This window comes from Nothoprocta perdicaria, unplaced genomic scaffold (assembly GCF_003342845.1).
Source record: "Nothoprocta perdicaria isolate Ctin4 unplaced genomic scaffold, notPer1 scaffold_6, whole genome shotgun sequence".
NCBI lineage: Eukaryota > Metazoa > Chordata > Aves > Tinamiformes > Tinamidae > Nothoprocta > Nothoprocta perdicaria.
Window position 1 is genome coordinate 8,283,676 of NW_020455865.1, and position 24,402 is coordinate 8,308,077.

The 24,402-nt window shown below is 49.0% G+C and overlaps 1 protein-coding gene across 2 annotated transcripts; it reads left to right on the forward strand.

Moving 5' to 3' along the window:
• On the forward strand, window positions 1–21,331 carry TRAF2 (TNF receptor associated factor 2). Of its 2 annotated transcripts, XM_026049515.1 has the most exons (10): window positions 1–379; window positions 1,023–1,101; window positions 1,476–1,574; window positions 9,829–9,990; window positions 12,642–12,716; window positions 14,532–14,606; window positions 15,312–15,671; window positions 16,579–16,756; window positions 19,837–19,985; window positions 20,783–21,331. In XM_026049515.1, exons 1-10 carry the CDS (start codon window positions 192–194, stop codon window positions 20,999–21,001), a joined length of 1,584 nt encoding a protein of 527 aa, XP_025905300.1. In that variant the 5' UTR covers window positions 1–191; the 3' UTR covers window positions 21,002–21,331. The 2 variants fall into 2 exon arrangements, with proteins under 2 accessions (XP_025905300.1, XP_025905298.1); XM_026049513.1 differs by lacking the exon at window positions 9,829–9,990 and having other exon boundaries at window positions 128–379.
• The last annotated feature ends 3,071 nt before the right edge of the window (window positions 21,332–24,402 follow it).

Consider the following 24,402-nt stretch of genomic DNA (forward strand, 5'->3'; position numbering starts at 1 on the left):
CTCCACACTGTGGCAGTCTCGTGGCTCAGATCTGGCTCTTCCCTCTGCTCTTGGGTTTTGGGTGCTGGTTTAGCCTGCTGGAACTAGCACAGTTTACACGGCAAAGCTACCACCRTCCAGCTACGATTAAACAAGGACAATATTTGTATTTCTCTCAGGCTTTTGAGATCCAGGCAGCACTTTGGGCTCCCATGGCAGCAGCAAACTCTACTCCACCTGGCTCTTTGGATCTAAACCAGCCTGGGTTTTCAAAGGAGATACTGGGAACTAAACTGGAGGTCAAATACCTCTGTTCAGAGTGCAAGAATATATTGAGGAGGCCGTTTCAAGCTCAGTGTGGACATCGCTACTGTTCCTACTGTCTGAAGAAAATTATAAGGTAACTTTCATGCCTTCATTTGGAAACCAAAATGAGTAAAAGCAAGGGAAGCAAAGAAGAGTTATTTTCAGTGGCTTTTCGCTAAGGGAAGATGTGTTTTGTCTCAGAGATTCATCATCAGGTCCTCTTTAAGGGAACGTGTGATCTTGCTTGTGTTGTTTTGCAGCTTGCGTGAAAGTCCACTTTTCTGGAATTTTCTGGATTGTTTTTGGAATTTGGTTGTCAGTTGAGGTGGATTAGCTGATCTTTCAGTCAATATAACAGCTGTTGATGGAATTTGCTCAAAAAAATCCTTATATGGTTATTGTGCCAAAATGTGAGAAACTTTTGTGGATTCTGGCTTTCAGAAAAAAAAAAAAACCACAAATTTGTGTTTTAACTCGCTCCTCTCTTTAAGTGAGGGAAATTGAACAGAACAATCATGAGGAAAAAAAAAATGGTCAGAAAGGGGTGTCAAGATGCACCTAAGCAGAGTGCATTCTGCTTATGAACTCTGCTTAAAATGTTTTAAAAATGTTTTTAAAACTAAGATCCTTTAGTTTATGAAKTTATCAGCAACTTCATTGTAACTGAACCACGTCCTGAGTCGTGTATGTTGTCATATTCTTCTTTTGTATTTTGATTATTCTTTTCTGTCTGCTAGTTCTGGACCTCAAAAGTGTGCCATCTGTATTCAGGAGGGAATATATGAAGAAGGAATTTCCATTTTAGAGACAAGCTCAGTAAGTAAAAGTTCACTTCAAAAAATAAAACCAAGCTCACTGATACCAGCTGTAGGTTTCTGTGTAAAGTGCAAGCTCCGAGATTTCCTTACTGTCAGGAAACATTCTGTTATAAACAATAGTGAAAGTTATGATTAACATGCTAGTAGACTCCCCAGCATCTAATATTCAGGTCATGTAAATGTAGAGGTGTTCTATTTCAACACTGGTAAAGATTTGTTTGCTACTAGCACACCTTGGAGGATGTGATGTGGTAAGTGGTTTGGGAGGAGTCTTGTTTAGGGATGGTTGAAAAAGAATCCATAGACTGGACAGACACTGCAGCCACACAGTAATTCATGTAGTTTAACTGTTTTTTTTCCCYTTTATTCCAGGCTTTCCCAGACAACGCAGCTCGTCGGGAGGTGGAAAGTCTACCTGCCATCTGTATTAACGATGGCTGCACTTGGAAGGGGACTATTAAGGAGTATGAGGTAAAGAKCAAAGCTTTCAGTATTTGTGCTTTTCCTATCCGTTTTGCCCGTGTGATGATAGGGAAAGTCCAGGCAGTTTCAAGTGTGTGTGCTGGTGGTCAYGGTGGGTGGTGACACCTCTCTTTATCTCGCTGTGAGCAGGGCCTTCCTGGAGTTTGCAGAGATTTACTGGACTTATTGCCCAAGCCAGCTTTGTGGGCTCTACTGAGAGCATCAGCTGGGCCGAAGGAATTCCCAGGTGGTTGTGACCTCAGGCTCCAGCCACATTATTGGTGGTTAGAACCACTCACCCCATCTTATACTCCTCTCTGCTATTAAAGATGCAAACAAAGCATTAAGAAACTGCTGTGCAATTAGGTTGTTGCCAAGCTTGCTGTGTTATGTGAACCTAAAACCTACTTTGGAGCTGTGAACCTCAGGAGTGCAGCCTCTTCGCAGCCGGCAGTTCTCATAGCTGCCAGGCCATGTGCTTGCTGCRGAGTGAGGGCAGTGGGGTGGACGTTCACTGACTGGCTAGAAGTCACTCTGAGGTGTCTGTATCCCAGGGCTGCCGACCAGCACAGCTTTTGTACTCTGTCCTCTTGAGGAGCCCATCAGCTCTTTAGTCCAGGAACTTCTCTAGGCTTCACTGGGCCCAGGATACTTAGTTCCCAGCACGTAGGTTTTGCTAACGGGCCTTGAAAGAGGAATGTTCTCCCTGAGAATTACAGTGCCTTGCATTTGGTTACCATTAGCCCCCATCTGAGGATACGATATGGCAAGTGGTTCCCTACCCGTGGCCTGCTGTTCTGCACTTCCCACTGGGTAGGCTTTGCTGGGGGTTTGCCTTGTCAAAATGTGTTGGCAACAAAGTTCACCTTGTTTTGTTTTGTTTTTCCTGAGAATTCCTTTAATCTATCGTGGAATGAAGAGCCGTCAAGTGAAGGGACTGAGATAGAAGGGGTAAACCCCTCGTCCCCACCTTCCTCTGTCCCCCTGCTCCCCTAATGCTTTCCCCATATTGGAATCAGAACCCTGTGGCTCATGGGCCTTCGTTCATATCCAAGATTAACCTCGGCCTGTCTGGTGTAACTTATGGATTCTGTAGGCAGTACTGTTGCAGGTTGGCAGGAAGAAACAGCACCAGTCTGGGTTGTGTCCGAGTTTTCTGCCTAGCTTGCTGAGCATGTTGAGAGACTTCTGTGCCTGCCCTTCCTTGTCCTGCTGCCTAAAGCCTTCTGCTTCTTTGTGATAGAGTATTAGTCCCAAGATAAGTGGAAGAAGATGCTTCTACTGCTTTGAAACCCTCATTCTTGTCTCTGCGAGTAGCCTGTGGTGTGAGTATGTGCGACTGAATAAACTTYTTTATTTGATGTTAAAACTGAGGGGCTAGATGATCTCTAGAGGTCCCCTCCAACCTCAGCCGTTCTGTGATTCTATTACTGAAAGGTTTCTGGTGAAGAGAATCCTCAAGGAGCGTTTCTGGGGCCTGTGGGTTTCACTGAACCTCCAAGTTCAKTCTGTGGCGTTGGTACCTGCACATTTCTTGATGCACACTTCAAGTCATGCTGTACAACCACTTAGCACATGTGTCTTGTGCCTGCTGTGGTGTTCAAGCTGGTGACTGTAGTAAGGAGCTCATCTCCATTAGACTAAACCAAATTATATTTGTCAGCAGCTGACAATATTATTGATAGAGGGGCTGTGGTTGATGAGATCTGAAGAACTTCAGTTCTCCTGGATTTCAAAAAAACCCTCTTCTTAGTGGTGGCTGGTGACAGGACAAGGGACAATGGGTACAAATTGAAACAGAGGAAGTTCCATCTCCATGTGAGGAAGAAGTTCTTTCCTGTGAGGGTGCCAGAGCCCTGGAACAGGCCGCCCAGAGAAGTTGTGGAGTCTCCTGTGGAGATCTTCTAAACCCGCCTGGATGCCACCCTGTGCCCCGTGCTCTGGGTGACCCTGCTGGAGCAGAGGAGTTGGACTAGATGATCYYGAGAGGTCCCTTCCAACCTCCACCATTCTGTGGTTCTGTGATTCCTGCAAGGCTCAGCAAAAACCATCAGCTGCCAAAGGCTCTGGGTGATYTTACAAGTACCTCAATGCAGCCTTTGGCCCAGCTGGTGCTTGGATTAGCAGTTTCAAAGGGCTGTGAGTTGTTATGGGATGTCTCCTTTCCTGCAAGGCTGTAAGCGTGTGTGGTGCTTGCTTTTGCGTCACAGGTAGACCTGCTTAGGAATATCTGAATTTATGAGACTGCCTCCTTTCTTATTCTCCATGTAATCTTCAAAATGTGCTCATAGGCATTTTGCTCAACCAGTCTGTCATGGAGAGGTGCTACATCAGAGTCCTTGGATTGCAGACCTGCAGCACTGAACTTGACCATCACAATTTTTGCTAATCTTAAGGCAGTTTTCCCTCACTTAAARGAGAACAGGGATTTCTTAGCTGTACCAGCTGGTTTATTCAAGAGAGAGCTTTGACTCTATTCAACATAGTATGTGTGGCATCTAGTACTCATGAGGGTAGTGCAGTTTTGTGACCTCTTGGGGGAAAAAATATATTCTCGACTGGGAACCAGTAGGAGGAGACAGGGTCTGGCTTGTATTATCTCTCATCCCAGCTGCCTCTCAAACAGCTTTGGAATTTAATCAGGCCTGGCCATCCTCATATGGTGTGGAGCTTACGAGCTGGTATGTGTGGCAGAGGATTGATGAAGGGAGGTATCAGATGAATGCGCTGGCCCAGAGGCGCTCCTGCTTGCAGCGTCCTCGTGGGGAGCAGCGCTCCCCGGGGGGGTTCGAGCCGCGCGTTGCTTGGGGGTCACCGCTCTGCTGCGTGGCTCGTGCTGCTGAATTCGGAGCCGCTCTGCACTCCRGCCATGGAAAGTCCCTTGCTGTGCTATTTTTGACAGGACATGGAAAGTCCCTAAAAGTTAATTCATTGTTTGCTCATTTAAAAATTGTGCAGTGTTCGGATTGAGACACATGTGTTTAGATGCTATCTGCTTATAAATCAAGAATTTTTTGTCACTTTTGACTCCCTAATCTTATTAAGGAACAAACAAGAGGGGAAAAAATATTCTGCAGCTGAAAATCTCTAGTATTTCAATCTTAAGTAAATTCTTAAAAGAAAAATCTTAGTTTTGCTTTCTGTTCAGCGTTACCAAAGTCCACATTGAAAGGGGACATGCAAAGCAGAAGGAGTGAAATCTTCACTTGATTTGCACTCCTGGCCAGAGCTGTGTGAAGTGTATAGAGTAAAATGTTTAGAGTRGGGAATTATAAATGCATTTTTCTGACTTTGGATACAGTAGTTGATGCGTAGAGCTGTTTCAGTAAAGTATTTCGTGGTCAGGCAGGGTGACTTTTCCTTTTTGGTAACCGCTTCGTAGGTGGCGTTCTTGATCAGTTGAACTGAATGTTYGTGTACAGAGTAAGCTGTGGACAGGATGCTTTAGATTCAGGTGGCAAATCTGAGAAGAGATGAAGAGCCTAAAACTAGCCTGTTAGAGCAAGGGAAGAAGAGACCAAAGTCCTGTGGTAACCAGGTAGAGGGATGTGGAGGAAACCACATAAAGATTTGTATGGGTAGTAAAAGTCTGAAGCACTTCGGTTCCTCAGCCCTGGAACATGTTTCTTGCATCACCATATCTCCAGTTCCTCGTGTCTATCTTCTGTTTTATCAAAATATCCTCAGTTCTTGTATGCCTCATGCCTGGCATGTGCTCCCATGGCACAGTACCCTCAGCCTCGTGGCTTCTGCTTGCTCTCCGCTTGGCTGGTGGCTGCCAGCCAAGGCTCTCACCCAAGTCAAACAAGATTTTGTTCTGCCTCTGCTGATCAGGTAAACAAGTGTCTTCGTAGCTGCAGGTCACASAGGCCTCCCCTGGGGAGGTAGCTACAGCTTCCCTGTTAAATCACCTGGAGAGTTCTTGGCAATGTAATGGATCTTCCCTCCCTTTTGCTCTTGGAGTCTTTTGACTGGGATTGGAGTAGGAAACAAGGGGTCGCAAGAGGTGTCTACGTAGTCAGCAAAGGCATTTTCATTTCTTGTCACAAGCAGAGATGCCCTGTTCCCCTTGGTGGCTTGAGAAATAACACTGAAATTGTCTTGCTGGATCTTTCCTTGGAATCCTGAAAACAGTATTTCAGCTATGAAGAGAAGAGAAGGTAATGTGTTTCCGTGTGTGGATTTTTTTTTTATTTGTTTTTATTTCCTTCTGGTAAGTTGGATGAGTTTGGCTAATGAGGTTAGATGACTGTCATTTGTGGTGATAATATCCCCTTCAATTTTGATTAGAACAGACTTTGCTTGCAGTCAGTTGTCACCTTGGCTTTGAAAAAAGCACCTGAACTGAAACCTAAAAGATTGTGCAGGAAGCAAAACTCAGAACCTGAGTGATATTACACCGTGGTGCAGACTGTGCCTGCAGACCCTTCTGGACTTGAGTGACTTCCTGTGGCTAGGGGACAAAGYGACTTGGGCAGTTTCTTCGTGCCCWGTGTTCTTACAGATCTCTGCAAGATGATCCAGGGGACCCTACATTTTGTGTAGAGAAAACTTTCCCTCTTCAAAAATGTGTTATTGGGGGGCTAGGACCTGGAAGGGTCTCCTGTTCCATGACACTTCACCGTTTTGTGCTTCCTCTTTCCAAATGTGCTCCTAAGAATGTCTAATTGTTTTGGGACTTTCATCTTAGGCTGAAAACTCCATCTTCAAAGTTTGCATGTTGCTTAGAGCYGCTGGTCTTTCAAGCGACTTCCCCTGATGTGGCTTGTCTCTTTGAAATGTAGCTTCATGTGTCTTACCCTATTGCCCTCACAAGAAACTGAGCTTTAAACTTCATGGCAAGCATGCTTGATGATGTCACACCAGGGAGACCATGACCCTTCTCTTAAAATGAGGAGCAGCACTTAGTGCCTTTCTGTGAGGGATTTGGCTCCAGGTTGTGCTATGGCATTGAGATACCATTTGCAACCAGTCCCAGTCTGAACATTGTTATGCCTAGCAGTTAATTTGATTTCTTTTGAGAACGTACATTCGTTATGAGGCACTTGCACATAAGGATGCCAAAGGAGTTCCTGCTTTGGAAAGAAGAATCTGCTCTGTCTTTCCCGAGCTGGGATCTACAAACAGAAGTTGGCCTCCCTGTAGCCCTTGCAGCAGGGTTTATAGGGCTGGCTGCCTACATGCTAGCTTGCTTCCTGTCCAAGGCGCGCTGTGGGAGGTAAGCCGCAGGGAGTGCCGGAAAATGTGTGTGGGAGGGGGCTGGAAAGCCCCAGCTCTAGAGGGTCCCCATTAGCACTTAGTTCTAAAAACAGTTCAGCGTTATTGTGGTGGCCCACCTAATTACCAGCATTAGCATCTGCCCCTTTGAAAATGCAAAGCTCTAATTCACCACCTTTGAAGTTCAGATTAGTGACGTGTCCCTTCTTAAAAGCCCCCTTGAAAGCTTAGTTTGCATGCTGAGCTTCTGGAGTTTTGGGGCAACATTTCACTCCTGGTGAGGAATTTGCTGGACGCCGGATTGCAGGCAGGTGCCAAAGCCATGATCGCATGCGCTCACTTGTGTAATAGCCTGCTGAGGTAAAGGCAGGCACTTGAAATTATTCTGACAAGCTTTAAGGAGATTAGATTTGAAATTAAGCTGCTCACCACAGGCTTCATTTCCCCAGTGTGTAAAAGGCATCTGTCCCAGTGGTGATTTTTCGTCCTATCTCCCGTCTTCTGAATGCCTGTGCTGTTCCCAGGCTAATGCTGTGACGACACTCTTGTGTCATGTCCTCACCGACACCTCTGGGTCACAGCCTTGGCTGACTCACCTCTGTGAAGTCCGAGTTGGCCACAGACTACAGTCTGTAATCAACAACTTCCTTTCTTGACGTCAAAGTCAATTTTTGAAGTATAAACCTAAAGTTTACCCGTTTTGATTTAACTTTCCTGGTTGAAAGCTTTCCTTTAAGAAAGGGACATTTTCCCGGTAAYTCTGTCCTGGATAATGATTGACACAGTTGGTATTTTTGTCACACTTAAAGCACACCAGTCAATACTGCTGTTCTCCACACTGTTAGTAGTGCTTCGCTCCCAGAAGTAAGTATTGAATTCAAATCGCCACTGCACATATTCACATAACACTTCCCAGGTGCCTGGTGGCATTAGTGTGGTGTCCACTTCCTAATGATCGAGCTGGTGACCGCCTTAGATATGAACTTGGTCACTTCATCTTGGTCACTTGTTCACAGGATTCTCACTGCAGCTGTTAATGGCAGCCTAGAAGATTTGTGGAGCTGATAACTGACTCAGAAGTTTKCAGTTCCTTTGAACATCCCATACAGGTCTAACAGTTATGTACTAAGATTCAGTRTATTCCAATGCAGCAATTTTAAATTTCTTGTTGCAAAATTAAACTGCCTGTATCTGAAGTGGGGCATGGCAAAGATGCATARACTGTACCTGGTTGAAAGGGGCTGATAACCTTCTGCACAGTGTAGACCAGTTTGCGTTGCTCTGGCCTAAGAGCAGTTCTTCTCCTGAGGCCAAGTCAAGTTCAGCCTAAGGCTTTTATTCTAGAACTGCTCTGGGAMCACAGCCACTTCAGACTTAAATCTTCTTAGCAAAATCATTCCAGCAGGATGAAGAAACAAATCGCAGAAGAGCTTGGAGAAGGCTTCCTTGAGTGTCCCGTTGCCTAGTACTTTTACAGCTCAAGGCAAATAGGCAATGGTGGAGCCTGTTTTCAGGAATGTGTTTTAAAACTACTTTCAAATACTTCTTTAACATAGGAAGCCAAAATCCTAGCAGTAAATCCCAAATGAAGTCTCTATTGAAGAAATTGGTCTTAGACACCACTTGTTAAAACCAAAGAATAAAGGTAATTCTTGAGAAGTTAAGGTGGCTGTTCTGAGGCAAGGGAGCAAGGCCCTTGTGAAACCTATGGCATCATTTCTGCGGCTGTTAATGCAACCTCCACGAAAGCCACGGTGTTGGACTGCAGAGTGAAGGCTGTGATGGATCCCACGAATGCCCAGCTAAAGCTCAAAGCTTCAAGCAGTTACTGATGCCATCTTATTCTTTGTCTTTTGGCCGTTTCTTTGATGCTTAGTTATAATGCCAAGTGGACTTGAAACTTGTCTGTCACTAACATGTCTCAGCAAAGGGAGGGATTTGAATTCGGCATTAGCTGATGTGCCCTTCATAGAAAATTCCCTTTTTTGCTTGACTCCTTGCAAATGGAGTCCTTGCCCTCCAGCTGTTTGTTGCCTTGCTCCAGGAAAGGGTGCAAGGAGCACACATAATAATCCTGAATATCTGCATGGGAAAGGCTTCAAGCAGGTCTCTCCTTCAATTTTTCCATAGCAAGGAAAAGACTAGAAAACCAAAGGAATGTCCTTAACTTGATAATAGTGCGAAATTCCAAAGTATCTGAATGCTGGGGCAGATTCCTCTCCCAGCGACCTTAAAGTCTGGGCTATGGACAGCATTGCCTCTTGTGCTGGACTTCCACACTGGGTTGGGGGKTTTGTTTCTTTTTTTTTTTTCTTCTTCCAGCTTTCCTGTTAATTTTTCTTCCTTCAGTTGCTCCTCCCCTGCAGCCCCCAGCCTTCTGGYGCYGCTCCTGAGCGCTCAAGGCGGGCTAATGACTTTCAAGGAGCTGTGGGAGGATATTTGCTGGGGAGATGAGTTGCTCAGCCTACGCCAACGCTTCTGCTGTATCTCGTGTCTCTGGCAAACCTTTTACTGATGACCTTCCTGCCAGGCTCTGCCAGAGGCAGCTCATAGCAGCTGTTGGAAAGCTCAGTTTTCTCAGCTGCTTGGCTTTCTCGGTTGCCCCTTAGCTGATGCTCATGGTTTGCCCAACAGTTGAAAACCCTCCACAAAAATAGATTTGCGTGGAGATGGCAGGTGCTGAAGCGGGAAGCTGGGGAGCACACGTATCGCGGCGGCAGACCAAGGTGTGCAAGGGTAATGGTTTTCAGTGGCATTGAAGAGAGAGCAGCAGGAAAACAGTCCCCTCTTCCATACCTCAAGTTCATCAGGCCCTTGAGAGCCCAAAGGACAGATTAAACTGCAGGTTTCCCTTTTGYCTTGCTTGGGCAGGTCCAGCAAAGTGGCACATTCCTGACGTTCCTTGGGAAATGCTCGTACATACCTGATGGGATCGGCTTGGGCAGTTGAAACCAACTTCTTTGCATATATCTCTGTGCGTGCATGTCTGCTCTGCCTGCGCTTTTCTCTCTGGCCGTATTGAAATGTGCTGCTCTCGTTGTCACAGAGCTGCCATGAAGGGAGCTGCCTGTTCGTGCTGGTTGAGTGCCAGGCATGTAAGGGAGTGATCAAACTGAATGAAAAGGAACGCCACTGTGAGCGCGAGTGCCCCGAGAGAAACCTCAACTGCAAATACTGCAAATCGCTTTTCTACTTTCCTGATATTAAGGTACGAGAGCTACAGCATGGGCACATGCAGGCAAGGGAAGAAAAAATAGTGGTGGATGTCCCGTGTTTGCGCTGGCGTGCACCCTCCGGAGGSGAGCGCAGCGGGTGTTGGTGGCAGGAGCAGCGGCGATGGTAGCCCCCAAGCACGTGCGTCCAGAGGAAACCCTCATGGACCATCAGGGTCCTTCTAGAGCCTTTAATTAGCTGATCTTCCTGTCTGTCAACTGAACTCAATGGGGCTGAGCTTGTTCTGCTTGAGGCACAACCTTGCGCGCGTTGTATGGAGCTGTTAGGGATCATTTTACTGCTTGTTTTTAGGGAGGCGAATGTGTTTGCAGGTTAATCAATGGTTGGGGGTTTTAGCTGAATGGTAAGAAGGAGACCTTGCTATGGAGACTACTAACTGCCCAGTTCTGCTCTTCYACACCAGCTGTTACATTGTGGAGGTCTCATCCGAAGGCTGCCCTGTGCCCTGGTTTACAACTGATGAGTGACAAGTCGGTCCCGAGGCCACTGCAGAGTAACTCCTGCTCCCCTCAGATTTTATATTCAGGACAAATGTGTAATGGAAGAGAGACTGTTCTTATCTAGCCCGTGTTCAGAGTGGTGGCTTCCAAAAGCTGCCCGAAACCTTGTAGGTATCTGCTTGGATATTGCAAGGCTTGCCCCTGTGGCAGGAGAGCTCATGGACGTGGGCTTGGGAGAGTTGTAAACACCGGGATTGCTCCATCCGTAGGGGAGTGGAGTGCAGCGGATCAGGCTTGGATGCCCCGCTCTGGCTCCCGACTGGGTTTCGTAACGAAACTGGTAGCGTTATCTCTGCGTAGGCATCTCTGACACCCCTTTRGAGAGGGCAGGGTCGGACTGGCATGGGGGGGATGCCAGAAGAATTTGAAATTATTTTTACAAAAAAAGTCTGTCTAGAAGACTGCATCTGCTGGGGTTTGGGTGCCTTAAGAACAGCTTGCGTGTGGACTGCTTGCAGTTTAGGCTTTGCTTGGGAGCAGCATTATCTCCCACTCCCCTTTCTATTCCTGCAAGCTCAGTGTATGTCAGGGATGTGGGTATATTGCAGCGGATATATCAGTGCCACTGGGGTGTGAATGGCCTTTAATGCTCTACGGTGTGTTTGGAATAGCTGGGGGCAGAGGGGAGGACAGGGTGAAGCTGCTTTGAGAGGAGGTYGTGATTTAACGCGTAGCAGCTGGCGCAGGAAAAGGTAAATTTTAAGTGCCTGCTTTCGAAACGACCCTGTTTACAATGGCGCTTCCTTCCCTCAGCCAGACGGTCGCGTCTGTTCTTGTGCCAGCGCCCTGCGCGTCGTGGGCCAGATGGTATCTGCTGCCTGTAGGACACGCGGGCGGCGGGTGGGTCCGAGGAAGGGTCCAGGCCCCGGGGGCGCCTCGCGCCCTCCCTGGGGCCGGGGACGGTTGGCGTCACCCCCGAGGAGGCCGCTTCTCTGGGGACAGTGCCGCACATCTCCCGGCTCTGCCCCTTGAAAGCGCGAAAGGAGAGCGCCCCGAAGCAGCCAACGTTGAGCTCCCAGTGGGTTTCACTTTCTACTTTGTGGTAACAGCATTTTAGCTAGCGCGTTTTTTCTTTGTCTCCCCTTCCTCTCTTCCGAATAGTAACTTATTTCAATACTTCAAATGCGTAGGGAATGATTGTGACCAAGTTTTCCAAGCATTTGATTTCACATAACTGCTTTGAATATTTGGGTTTTTTTCTCTGCTCTTGCTGTGGAGGGATAGTTCAGCACGCTTATCTTTTAATCTGATTTTTTTACCATGTATTAATGGAATTTACAGTGACACATTGTGGAACCTTGGATGACCAGGCCAAACCAGTTCTCTGAAATGGTAATTAGAAAAGCGAAGTGTGAGGTTGCTCACTTGTTTCAAGTAGTCAGTGTGGAAAGAAAGATTTCAGCACCACGGAAACAGTTCAGAAAGTAGGAGGATGTTCTGGCATTCCTGATTTATCTGGAGTATCTGCCAAGGACTGAGACTATTGCTGTGCCGTGATTGCTTGTTCAGCTTCTCTGACCGTGAAACAAATCCCGTGCTCTTGCTGCAGGAGTGGGTGCTTGTGCGTAGGGGTTGTTAAATTAAAACTGTTTTGAAATGTTTTTCTGTTCAGAAAATGGTTTAGCAAACTAATTTGCACAGGAAGATACTATCAGACAGCTCAGCATGTGACAACCAGGCTCCAATTTCTTACTTCAGTTAACTGGTAACCATTACAGTGGAAAAGTCATACAAATCGTACTACTGAGATAGTAGCTTAGTTTGCTTAACCTGCTTGAACATGTATCTTCCTGGCAGAGCCATGAGTGCAGCTTCCTGTTGATTATCCTGTCCATCAAAGCAGTAACTTGATTTTTTTCATAAAATGATTTTAGCAACTTTTAAATTGAGGCTGAATTTTTTGGAAGAGAAGCCTATGTAGATACTGCGGTAGTTTGGAGATCACAGGAGTGAATCAGCATACAGATTTATCAGTAAAACCAAGATTTAAGAATATATTGTTGGAGAGCAGTCCTCCTTTGTAATATAGACCTCTCTGAGTTGAAGTGTTCATCATAGTAACCTTATTGGAGCTCCCTTTTATTTTTTTTAATAACCAAATAGCCTCCTGTCACTTCTTTTGCAGGCTCATGATGAAGTCTGCCCTAAATTTCCCTTGACATGTGAAGGCTGTGGAAAAAAGAAGATTCCACGAGAAAAGGTATCTGACTGTGTGTAAATCATATGTGGTGGTGGTGATCTGGGTCCCCATGGGCTGTGACTGGAGTTGTTGGAGAACTGGGAGGAAACCCAGTCCAGAAGAGAGTGGCACGGGGAAAATAACTGGGGCAGTTAGGGGCTGCCATTTGTACAAATTTGGCCTTTCCATAAAGCTCAAAATACTGCAACAATAGCAGGGAGCACAACTYATCTGGCACTTGTAGTTTTGCGTTAAAGACTAATGATGCAGCCTGACTTTGGCTTGTGTATTTACTGCAATTTGATACATAGCTTCTCGTAGGAGAAGCACACGCCTTGACTGAAAGTGTAATTTGTTCTGTATAAAGCAGCAACCGCTGTTGTGATCAGGGAAAGTGCTCCCCTCTGCAGCTAAACTAAGGCATTGCTAATAAATCCTCCATTTCTAATGGTGCCTCCATGCTGCTGGCTCCAAGGGGAGGACATAAAAGTCTAGCAACCCAAGCTGGGGGGAAAGCATCTTCAAAAAGCATGTGCAAACTGTCCTGGCTGACACAGGCAATTCTTTTTAGTGTTGTTGCAACAAAAGACTTTTGTAGCAGGACAGGGAAACCAAGAAGCAGAAAAAAAAAATAGATGAGTAAAGAGCACCCAGTGTAAGGGCTTAGTGCTGTRATCTGTGATACTGATCTGCTTGTCTGCAGTCGGAGGCAGGTGTCCAGCTGAGACTAGGTTTGTGCCTCTAGGTTTCCCACAGGTGATCTATCGCCTGCTGAAATGTTAATGTCCTCTGTTACGTCTCTCCAACGTTTTGCTGACTAACTGCAGATGTGCTCCAGTCCCGCAGCACATAGTGAGTCAGATTACTCTGAGCCAAGTCAGTCGGATGGATCTAGAAGGTGCTTTTTTTGTGAACGTGCTTTTAAAACAACTTTAATTGGCATCTATTTGGGCGGATGTGGGTGCTAAATATGGTATATATTTGTTCGAAATGGACTGTTGGTATCTAACAATGAGAGGTGTATCAGGAACCAGCTGATGACATGCCAGTGCTTGTTACCATTAATCTGTGTTGTGTGGGAACCCAAGGGATTTGTCTTGTGGGTTGAGGGACTCTTAGSACTTCCTCCAGTGAAACATCCAGCMCTGGTCTCCATTCTTGAGGGCAGCTGCTGGATTTTAGGTGACTGAAGAGYGGTTTTCTCCTAGACTCTAGCAAGGGCATACTAGACGTGCCAGAAACTTTTCCCTTACATAGGCTTATCTGCAGTAATTACTATAAATRCTCAGGCAGGAGAACAAGAGGGCTTTTGATCTCAGGTTAATAATGTTCAGCTGGAATGGGAACTACCCAACTGTGCCATGTCCCAGCCTGGCTCGGGTGAAGTCGTGAGTTTGGGTAGTGTGCGAACAGTTCTCACAAGCCACAATACCACGAGGGACTGACAAGGGAGGATGCAATGAAGAAGGGAGAAGCTCTAAGACTTGCATGATGGGTCTAACATTGTTCTCAAACTGCCTTGCCTTCAGGTATTTTGCACAACCTGCGGCTGTTGTGCAGTTTTCARTTTATCCCTGAGCAACATGTGTGAATGGATTACCTGTTTTACGAGACTGTTCCTCATCTCTCCCCATTCTTCTACATTTAAATATTTAAATTACAGTGATAATTGAAACTAATGCTAGGCAGTGACCAGTTTTCACCAGACTTGAAAAGGAGCAGTTAGTGATGTCTTTRTTCTCTAGTTTATCCTCCATTTTCTGGATTTCATTGTGATGAAGATAGAGCTGCTTGGGATGCATGAGATCTATTTAACGCATCTTCCTTTCTTTCTAGTTTCAGGACCATGTGAAGACTTGTGGCAAATGTAAAGTGCCTTGCAGATTTCAAGTCATTGGATGTGCTGAGATGGTAAGGGCTTGCCTGATAATGTTTATCTAGGGACTTGCTTATAACCTGTGTTGCTTATAACCTGCACACTGCTGTAATTTAGCTTGTTAGAGATGTTTGTGTTCCAATATTTGAACAAAGTGTTGCTTTAAGCCCTTTGCGAATGCCGTGTGCACGGGCAATCACCTGCATTCCAGACTTTGGGCATCCAGGCAATGAACTAGTTGTCCTTTGCACCTAAGGAAATATTATCCTTGGAGAATGCCCCGAGTGCTCTGAGACTCCTTGTGGCTACTGTGCTTATAGCTGTAAGCACAAAACTGAGCAGCTGGTGCCTTGTTCTTCAGCCATAACTTGGCCCAGCTGATATTTGTCCATGGGACTTGGTTTTCCCAGCTCCTAATGGCAGTGTTGGTGCACAGCCYTCCCTAGGAATTACGTGAGGTTTTGTCCATTGGTATCTGACTGAGGCCTTGTAGGAGGTWTTGAAGGAGGACTGAGCAGAGCAATAGGCACCACTAGGGATGCATTGAACATCCATCACTGTATGTGAACGCAGCTGCTCTTCAAAACCTTTCCAGCAAGCATTTTTGTAACAGKTTCTCTTTGGTTTTTCCTTTTTGTAATTTAAAGCTAACGTTGTGACCTCAAGAGGAGGAATTTGTTCTGTGGATGGTGACAGCGTAGATTGAACTTGCTGAATGGGATGTATTTCTCTTCATGTAGGTGGAAAATGAGAAGGTAGCAGAACATGAAAGCAAGTGCTTGGAAGAGCATCTGTACATGCTACAGAGTTTTGTGCTGAGCCTCAAGACAGCATCTGGAGACCTAAAGCATCATCCTGCCCCTGCCTCATCACAAAACAACTCCCCGCTCCTGACAGGAAATGCTCTGTGCTCTGAGACGGAGCTCTCCAAGTCCCTGGAGCTCCTGGCAAGGTGTGAGGCCCTTGAGAAGAAAACAGTGACCTTTGAGAACATTGTGTGCGTGCTCAATCGGGAGGTAGAAAGAGTGTCTCTAACAGCTGAAGCGTATAGTCGGCAGCATCGACTAGACCAGGAGAAAATTGAAACACTGAGTAACAAGGTGTGTAACCACTGGCTTGGGCTTTCCAGYGCGCTGCTCAGAAACGATTTCAGTTCACTTTTCCCGTAATTAGAGAATCTCGCTTTAGCGGTTCTTAACAGTGTAACCCTGAAATCTCTATAAATCAGAAGACAGAACTGACACACCACTTGTGCCGGTGCCTTGAAAACTTCCTGGAAGGTGGTCATTAAGCTGATGCGCCTAAAGTGGTCTCTGTTAGTAATCAAGTAATGCACATGTTGAGTTATTCTGAGGGTTTCTCATGAGACAGATCATTTTACTGAATCTTTGTGGGCTTGGTCTCCTTATCTCCTTGTGGACCTTTCAAAAGGAATCTAGTCACTGATGCTGCACAACAGGTAGTGTTGCAGCCTGCCTGGCGGGGAGGGCCAGAGTGAAGAAGCTGCCGCAGTTGGTAGGCTTCCGTGCAGGTCCTGCCCAGGGTCTTGGTGCCCAGAAGTTTGCAGTTTGTAGCATACTTGTGTTCTCTTGATAAGGTATCTGCCAAAACAGATACAATCATCTTACCTAGCAGTCATTATCTCTATGTTAGGATTTTTTTTGGGGGGGGCGGATTGTTAGCTCTTCTGTTTCTCTATATAGTTTTACCACAATGTTGACTTCCCCCCACCTCCACCAGCATCATCTCTTGTAATTGAGAGGACTTTTCCATTCCATCAGGAAAGTTTCCAGCACAGACTTGTATTGTTGCATCTCCTCCAGAATGACAGCATTCAAACTTAGCTTATGATGCTAAATTTCTCCCTCTTCTGACCCCTGTMACATCTGGAGAATGTCTATTACTAAAGCTCAGGCCTGAAGGAGGTTCCAGTGTCTGCTGACTTTCTTAGGTCRCGCAGCAGTACATGTTTTCTAACCGGGCTGCACCATGTATCCCACCGAGCAGGTTCGGCAGCTGGAAAGGAGCATTGGACTCAAAGACTTGGCCATGGCTGAGATGGAAGAAAAGATCCGCAACCTAGAAGCTTCCACCTACGATGGGGTTTTCATCTGGAAGATAACGGAATTTGCCAGGAAGCGTCAGGAGGCGATAACAGGCCGCTCTCCCGCGATCTTCTCTCCAGGTTATTGCTCTCAGACTCGCAAAATAGCAAAAGCCTTTTGTGCTTCGACTGGGTGTGGGTTTTCTTAGTGCTGAACGTAGCATTTGAAGAGTCTTTGCCTTTCAGATGTACATCTGTTATCTTCTCCTCTTTTCTAGTGGAGCTTGAATCGCTCTTTAACAAATGGGGCAAACACAGCCGATCTGCTGGAAGAGATGGCTTTTTCATTACAGGAGAACTTTTTTCCTTCCCCTAACGGGAAATGCAACACCTGGGCCCAAAACAAATCAAAATCTATCCCTTAGTTAGAATTAAAACACTCCGACAGCACRGTTAGCAATAAGTGGTTAAGCAAAGGAGAAAATTGGAGATACGTTTTTGTACCCAGAGTATGAAGTTGCAAGAGACAATGTCTAAGTAAAAGCCCATGCCATTTCCAGAGAAGAGCTAGATTATCTATTAAAGGAGGGGCAAACCTTCTCACAGAATTTGTCCAGCCAAGCACTGCTCTTATATAAAAAAAAAAAAAAAAAAAAAAAAAAGAGAGGAAAAGGAAAAAGAATATCTGGTTATGAGATGATGTTTTTACTTACGAGAGCACATCCTAGGACTACGGCTCTGAGACACAGCAAAGATACAGCTAGGAAATCTGACAAAGAAACAGCTTCCTGTTGTGTTCCARTTGTTAAAAAATCGTTGAGGAGGTGATTTTGTATTTTATGAGGAGGAATAGCTTAGGTTTAAATCTAATGGAGAACTCTTCCAAAACATCCAGTGATGTTTTGGAACCTGCAGGTGAACCTAGAGCCTGGCTTACACTTCCTGGTGAAATGTGAAATCATGTTGTTGGGGCGTCACAAAATATAAGCAAAACAGTTGTAAYTTTAAAGAGAAATAAGTATTTTCTGGATGTTGGCTGCTTAGGATCCCTTTTCTTGTGAAAAACTGAAAGAAGAAAAAGGAATCCCCTTCAGGGGAACAGAAGTGCTACTGAAACCCTGCTTGCATGCAATTACCATTTCCTTTGAAAAGTCAGTGACAGCTGTGGAAACCCCCRGCTCTGTCACATTCTTGCAGGGCAGCACTTCCTTTCTCTTTCCCAAAGTGAAGAAATCGGGTTCAAGTTTAGTTTGAGATAGGGCTCTAAGACTGTCTACTTTTCGTGCAGTGCTCGAGAGCTTCGCAACCTCAATGTCTCCTGAGACTGCAGTTTCAGAGAGGCCATGGGCTGAGCTGCTGGTTCTTTCCTTGTGGCCACGTGTCTGCTGCTCACATTGAGCTCTGGGGCTCCCTGGCTCGTGCAACCACCGTCCTCGCAGCGGGCTGGGATTTTTCTGGGCTTGAAGAACTGAGTCAGCTTGTGGAGGGATGTGATGAGCATCAGAGTCACAGCACCCAGGAAGGGAACATGATGGGAAGTGATGGGGAGGGAAGGAGGAGGAGACCTCTTGGTCACCGAAGACGTTTAGATCAACAGAAATGTTTCCAAAGCTGCAGACTGCAGTTGCTCTCACCTCTCTTGTGCTGGGTGATTTCTGTCCTCCGCCCAGCAAACAGTTGTGCGTGGTGCATCCCCTTGGAGGGAAAGGCAGGCAAATGTCAGTCTCGTAGCTGTGGGATCGGGGCTTTCATGAACAGTGTCATCAAATGGAAAACAACACTTTGTGGACAGCGTGTGCTGTATTGCTGATTGCTATCTGCAGCCTGGTGATGAGCTGTTTGGGACGTGGCCTGAGGAGCTGGAAGGAACAGGCAGTCTCTGCCTGGAACCTGAGGATGTTTATGGAGAAAAAAGTACTTTTTATTAATCTTGCAAAAGGAAAGTACAAGGCCTTGCTTCCYACAGTAGTTGGTCGTGGCACTCTGCGACAGGGATTTTCATTCCTGCTGCTGATTTAGCTGAGGAAATTACGTGAAAGAAATGTTTGGTTTTGCTGAAAAGTCCTGTGGAGGTGTTTGTTTATCTTGCCATGTAAGATAAATAGCCTAGTACTCTTTGGTGTGGGGAAGAGCTGGAGTGAGAGGGCTATGAAATCATTTAAAAAAAAAAAAAAAAGAAAAAGAAAAAGATACCAACATGGAAATGAGCTTATTTACTTGTTTTGTATTAAAACACGAGAATGAGAAAATATCAAATCAGGTTTAAGCAACTAAAAGGCGATACAGATACCACTCAGCGATGTTGTGGGTTAAAAAGCACTGGTGCAGATTTTTGCAAAGGCCAAACTCATAAGAGAATTCAAAAAGGCTCCCCTGGGGCATTAAACAGGACAGTCTAAAATTAGTCTTCTGCTTGAAAGCCACCGGCTGGTGACCTGCTGTGTGCGCGGGGCGGCAGGGCCTGCGCGAGGCCAAGCGCGCTGCTGCGAGGGCCGCTGTGCGAGGCCGCCCGCACCTGCGGCCGCAACACGAGCGTGCCCCGAGTCGCTCCAGAAAGAGCCGGAGATCCCGGAGGCGCCTGCCTGGCTCTGCCCCAGCYCTTCCCCGCACGTGGGTCCTGGCGGGAGGGCGAAGCCCGCTGGCCGTGGCTCTGCCCCAGGGCACAGCTTAGATAGGAGGTGCAGAGGGTACCRGGCATGTTCTGCCTCCCCAGCTGCTCTTGGGGAGGGTTGGTTGTTTTTACCTGTCAGCGTCCCCGTGAGAGAGGGGAGCGGCGTTGAAGCACTCCCTGACACCAGACCTGTAGCTGTCGCATGCCACGTGGCTGCCTGAACTATGATGGGAAAGCAATGGGGAATCGTGGTCGCGCTGAGGCAGAACAGCAGCTTCTGGCCTTGTCTCGGGAGCTTTTGTAGTGGTGGGTTAGGGCAAGGGCAGAAGGGTCAGCAGTTTCCTTGGTCTGTTCTACAACAGCATGTTATGGATACCAGAGGGTTTGTTACAGCCTTGCTTTGGACTATCCTGAACTCTGAGATCCTATCTGACTCTTGTCTCAATGTGGTCACCTTCTGGAACCTCTCCTTGGTGCAGATACAATAATATCCCAACGTGGACTCTTAGAGGATCCAAACTGTAGAGTCCTCAGAGTTCAAAAGAAACTGTTGGTGTGAGGTTTTGTTGGTTCTGCCGCTCACTGTGTCTGTTCTGCAATGCTTTGATAGCTTTCTACACAAGCAAGTACGGCTACAAGATGTGCCTGCGTGTTTACCTGAACGGGGACGGCACCGGGCGCGGGACCCACCTGTCTCTCTTCTTCGTGGTAATGAAAGGCCCCAACGATGCACTTCTGCGATGGCCCTTCAACCAGAAGGTAGGTCTGTGGCAAAACCTGCTTTGCCTRGAGATGTTCTCCTCTCTGGTTTTGTGCCCACGTGAGCTTCTAGACACTGTCAGTCTGGTTTACTCAGCAAGCACAAGACTAAGGCAGGCTTTTGACACGTCCTCTGCCCTTGGGATTCCCCAGTCGTGCTGAAAGTACCAAGTACTATAAAGCAGGACAGATGAAAGGGCAAAGGCAGTGACAGGAGAAGAACAGCTTATATGAAAAGTGAGCAGAGCCTTTGTGCTGATGTGGGCCTGGGGAATGCTGTCATTTCTGGACTCTGAATGTAGGGTGCAGTTCCTCACTGAATATCGGAAGTTCAGATTTCAGTCCCTAGACTTTGCAGATGTGCAGAGCGCTYTGAAGCTCAGCCCACAGAGCTGCTGCTGCTGCAGGGAAAGCGCCGCCTTTTCTCTCAGCGGGGCAGGAGCTCTCTGGGACTGAGCAAAGTGGCTGCATGGAGTGTTGGCGACGACTCCGTCCCAGCCCGTTACAGGTTTCCACGGTTAGTCTGAGAGAGGCTCTGTGGCGCCACGCAAGTTTCCAGTGACAGGGCAGGATGTGGTTGTGCCGCTCTCGGTGACGTTCTGTACTCACCCTCGTTGCAGGCGTTTCTCAGGTCCGTGGTTGCGTAGTGTGACTAAGTTTGCAATTGCACTTTTCCCAGGCCTAAAGTGAGCAGGACATAATGCTAGGTATCTTTCTCGTACTGCTTTTTTATGTGCAGTATTATATATAGTATATTTTATTCAGCCGTTTTTGTGTGCTTTGGTGTTTCCCTGTAGGTGACCCTGATGCTTTTGGATCAGAACAACCGAGAACACATTATCGACGCTTTCCGACCTGACGTGACATCCTCCTCCTTCCAGCGACCCATCACCGAAATGAACATTGCCAGTGGCTGCCCGCTCTTCTGCCCCGTCTCCATGATGGAAGCGAAGAATTCCTACGTCCGGGATGACGCCATCTTTATTAAAGCCATTGTAGATCTCACGGGCCTCTAACCCTCCTGGCCTCTGGGAGCAGTGAACGCAGAGCCAGCCCCGAGTGGGGCTTCCTCCCTCTTGCGCTGCCCTTCAGGCAGGTCTCGGAGTGAGAAGGGGGCAAAGAATGGAAGGGGAAAAGGCCAGAGCCGACCCCAGATGGACCTTCTGCGCTGTGAGTGGAAATAAGGTGTTTGATGGGAACCCTCTTCCCTGGTGTCRGAGAGACTTTTCCTGAGAAGTTTGGGTGTACGTTTACTGTGTATGGGGGCAGGAATGTTTCTTGCAGGGAGKTGGATATCTGAGCCGCTGGTGTCTGTTTTTTGAGTGGAAAGAAGCGCAGCTCTTGCTCTGCCAGTGTAGCGCCCAGCCTCGGTGCTCCGTAGCAAAGCAAAGGTTGGCCAACCCAAGGACCATCTTATGTGGAGGTTTGGCTTGGCCTTCTGGGCTTCTCTTGGGAGATCTTTGTGTTCTTGGCAACTTGGTTTGCTGAAGGAATGCGGTTGTGCTCTGCCCCTGACAGGGTTGTGCTTTGATGCAGAGGGAAGGCTGATTTACCTGCCAAGATGGCCTTGAGGGCCAAAGGCCTCCTGGGGCCTTTGGTGAGAACTGCCTTGCTGCTGTTTTGCTGGCCCTGTGTCTGCAGGGAGGCCCTGAGCCGCGCTGCGTGGGGCAGCGATGCCCTGGTTCTGCTCGCAGTTGAGTTCTTGACCCAACGTGTGCTCTGAAACATGCAATGGGAGTGGGGGACAGTGCAGTGTCAGCAGCTGCCCACATGCTCCCCTCCTGGATTTGTGCAGCAAAAGAAGAGAATCCTAAAGACTGACCCAGAGGGGAGCCACAGGCCTCCAACCAGCCTCCGAGGCGGTTTCCTGACCAGATCCTGCCATTCTTTGGCTGCCTCTTTGCCTGTGAGCAGCAGCGGGGAGGGCGATGGCAGGGCTGGGAGCGGCCCGTRCTTGCCCGGGAACCCTCCTGAGCTGGCTGTGATCTCAGTGCCTGGGAAGCTGCAGCCGCACAGGCACGGGCGCCTGCCCGCGCTCCCGGGCACTGCCCAGCTCTGCCTGCCCCACAGGCAGTGCCCTGTTGCCTCGGAGACTGTGGGGCTGCCAGCCAGGCCCTGCAAGGCTCTGTGGGCCAGCAGCAGCAAGTGACCTTGGTGGGAGCTGCTGCTGGCCAGCCCTGCCCGCCCCGTTCTTTTAGTGTGGGCYGTAACATTGGGGGCTGGCAGGGCGCATCCCTCCTCTCCGGCTTCCCGCATCCCACGGCTCCAGGTTGGTGTGCACTAGAGCCTGCTCGCTCTGCCTGGCGTCTTAGAGACTTGCTTGGGAGCTGGGAGGGAGGGAGAAGCCTGCCGCCCTCCTTTGCCTCTCTGGGCTCTCTGCACTGCTCCCTTCTGGCAGCAATAATCTGCATCTCGCTCTGCGCTCAAGTCTTTGTATTTCGTGGAGAAGCTTCTCTTGKGCTGTGATGTCTCTCCAGCATGGCCAGCTTGTCCCTTTAGAGTTGCTCTGTGGTGGCCACTCGTAACTCTAGAGAGACTGGTGGCCAGGTTGGCCTCTTGAGGCTTCCGGCCTTTTCCTCCTCCTCTTCGCTCATCTGTGTCCCCCTCCTGCCAGGCCCTGAGAGCTGCTCCGCTCAGTTGCCCAGCACGGAGGCTGCCGAGGCCCCGCAGCGCCCCGGCCCGCTCGGCCGCGCGCGGCTGGGCTGCCCCCCGCGCGAGGAGAGCGAGTTCTCGGCACGGCGACGGCCGGACCAGGCGCGCGCGCTGCTGCGGGCGCTCCGTGGAGGAGGCCCCGAGCCCTGCGGGGCTCCAGCGGGGAGCAGATCCCCTGCTCTGCGCTGCGTCCTGCTCCTGCCCTCCTGCTGTCCCCGCGGTTGGCGCTGTGCTCTGGCCCCTGCGGCTGCCTCCAGAGGTCCRGGGGTGGAGAGCACCCATGGGGGATCTTGGGGGTTCTGTAGCACTGGGGCTGCTCCGGGTGAGGGGCAGCCCCAGCAGAGCCTGCCCCGAGGTGCCAGGCCGGCACCCCCAGGCGCCTCCCTGCCCCTTTATCATCTCCCCATYGCTGCAGTGGCCCCTGTGCCCCAGCCCCGCGTGCAGCTGGGCGAGGGCCGGGGCTCGGGGCGGCCTCCGCGCTCCCGCAGGAGCAGGGGGCGGCCCTGGCTCCGCGTGGGAGCAGGGACAGGCYGAGGCAGCAACCGGCTGCCACCTCCTTCCCTTGCCCTCGGGGCGCTTTCTGGGGCTGCCCCGCTCCTGTCTGCACCCCCTGCTTTGTGGAGAGGCGGGGGCTGCAGGCCGGCCCTGCCCCAGTGCAGACGGTCAGTGGATGGSATGTCTGCTTGGGGTTGCCCTTCGCCGGGCAGAGGCAGCCGCCTGCGCCCAGCTTTGCTCCTGCGCCTTCAGCTGCCCCTCGCCTGGGGGCTGCCTCGCRCTGAGCTCTTCAAGTGCAGCCTGCGGCGCGGCAGGCACCACTCGCTATCACCCTAGTGCCTTAGGAGGAAAAAAAGCCAGCGAAGAAGCCAGCTCAAGACCAAGGAGGGACTTTKGGGCCAGGGCTGCTGCCTGGGGCTGCTCTGCACAGCCGGGCCCTGCAAGGGCCTGAAATGGGGGAGGGAGGTTCCTGCCCAGCAGAGGAGGAAGGGCCCGTGAAGGGGGAGGAAAATCAGCTCTGCGAGGTGGGAGGGTGGCCAATAAGTGCATTAAGGTGGGGGAGGGAGGGAAAGTGCCATGGAAATGATGTGCCTGTGGGTGCTAGTGGGGTGCTGAGCACCCAGCGCCCAAGGTGGGGGTCGATGGCTCTGGTGTGGTGCCTGCAGGACACGTGTGTGGCTGGTGCTGCCAGGCTCCAGGTGGTGGTTCAGAGCCCTCCCGGGAGTGGGGAGGGCTGCCAGACCCGGGGAGGGTCTGTTCCAGRCGCCAGCAGGAGCTTTTAGCCCTTTCCTGCCTATGCTCAGCAGGATGGGGGTCGTGTTGTTTCATGGAGAACCAGCATCCCGCTCGGGCCACAAGAGCGTTTGCTGGGAACTGGGAGAGCTGCTGCTGGAAGCAGCTGCCTGGCCCTCTTCTCAGGAGCGTATGGGGTTGAGTCCAGGGTGGTGCTGGAGGATCTGKATCCTGCTGGAGGCAGGTGAGGTGACGGGCCCTGCGTGCAGCACTGAAGGCCTTGACAAAACTGCCACTTAACAAGATTTTTTCCTCTTCAGCTGTGGCCACAGTTATTTGAGGACACCCATCTCAGGCTCTCCCTGTGACCTAAGTTTTGTTCTATGATATGACATGGTCAACATCCACTAATAAAAGCAGTTTGAAGAGCATTGTTGTTGCACAGTTCACTGCAGGTGCTGGCTCCAGCAACAGCGGCAGGAGAGGAGCAGGCTGCAGCCAAACAGAGGCAGGTCAAGCTTTGACTGGGGTGGCGAGG

Excerpts from the sequence above, each read along its gene's own strand:
- TRAF2 (XM_026049515.1), top strand. The coding sequence starts at position 192 with ATGGCAGCAGCAAACTCTACTCCACCTGGCTCTTTGGATCTAAACCAG. Across the intron at positions 380-1,022 it reads TGTCTGAAGAAAATTATAAG|TTCTGGACCTCAAAAGTGTG; the intron begins GTAACTTTCATG and ends TCTGTCTGCTAG. Across the intron at positions 16,757-19,836 it reads TCCCGCGATCTTCTCTCCAG|CTTTCTACACAAGCAAGTAC; the intron begins GTTATTGCTCTC and ends ATGCTTTGATAG.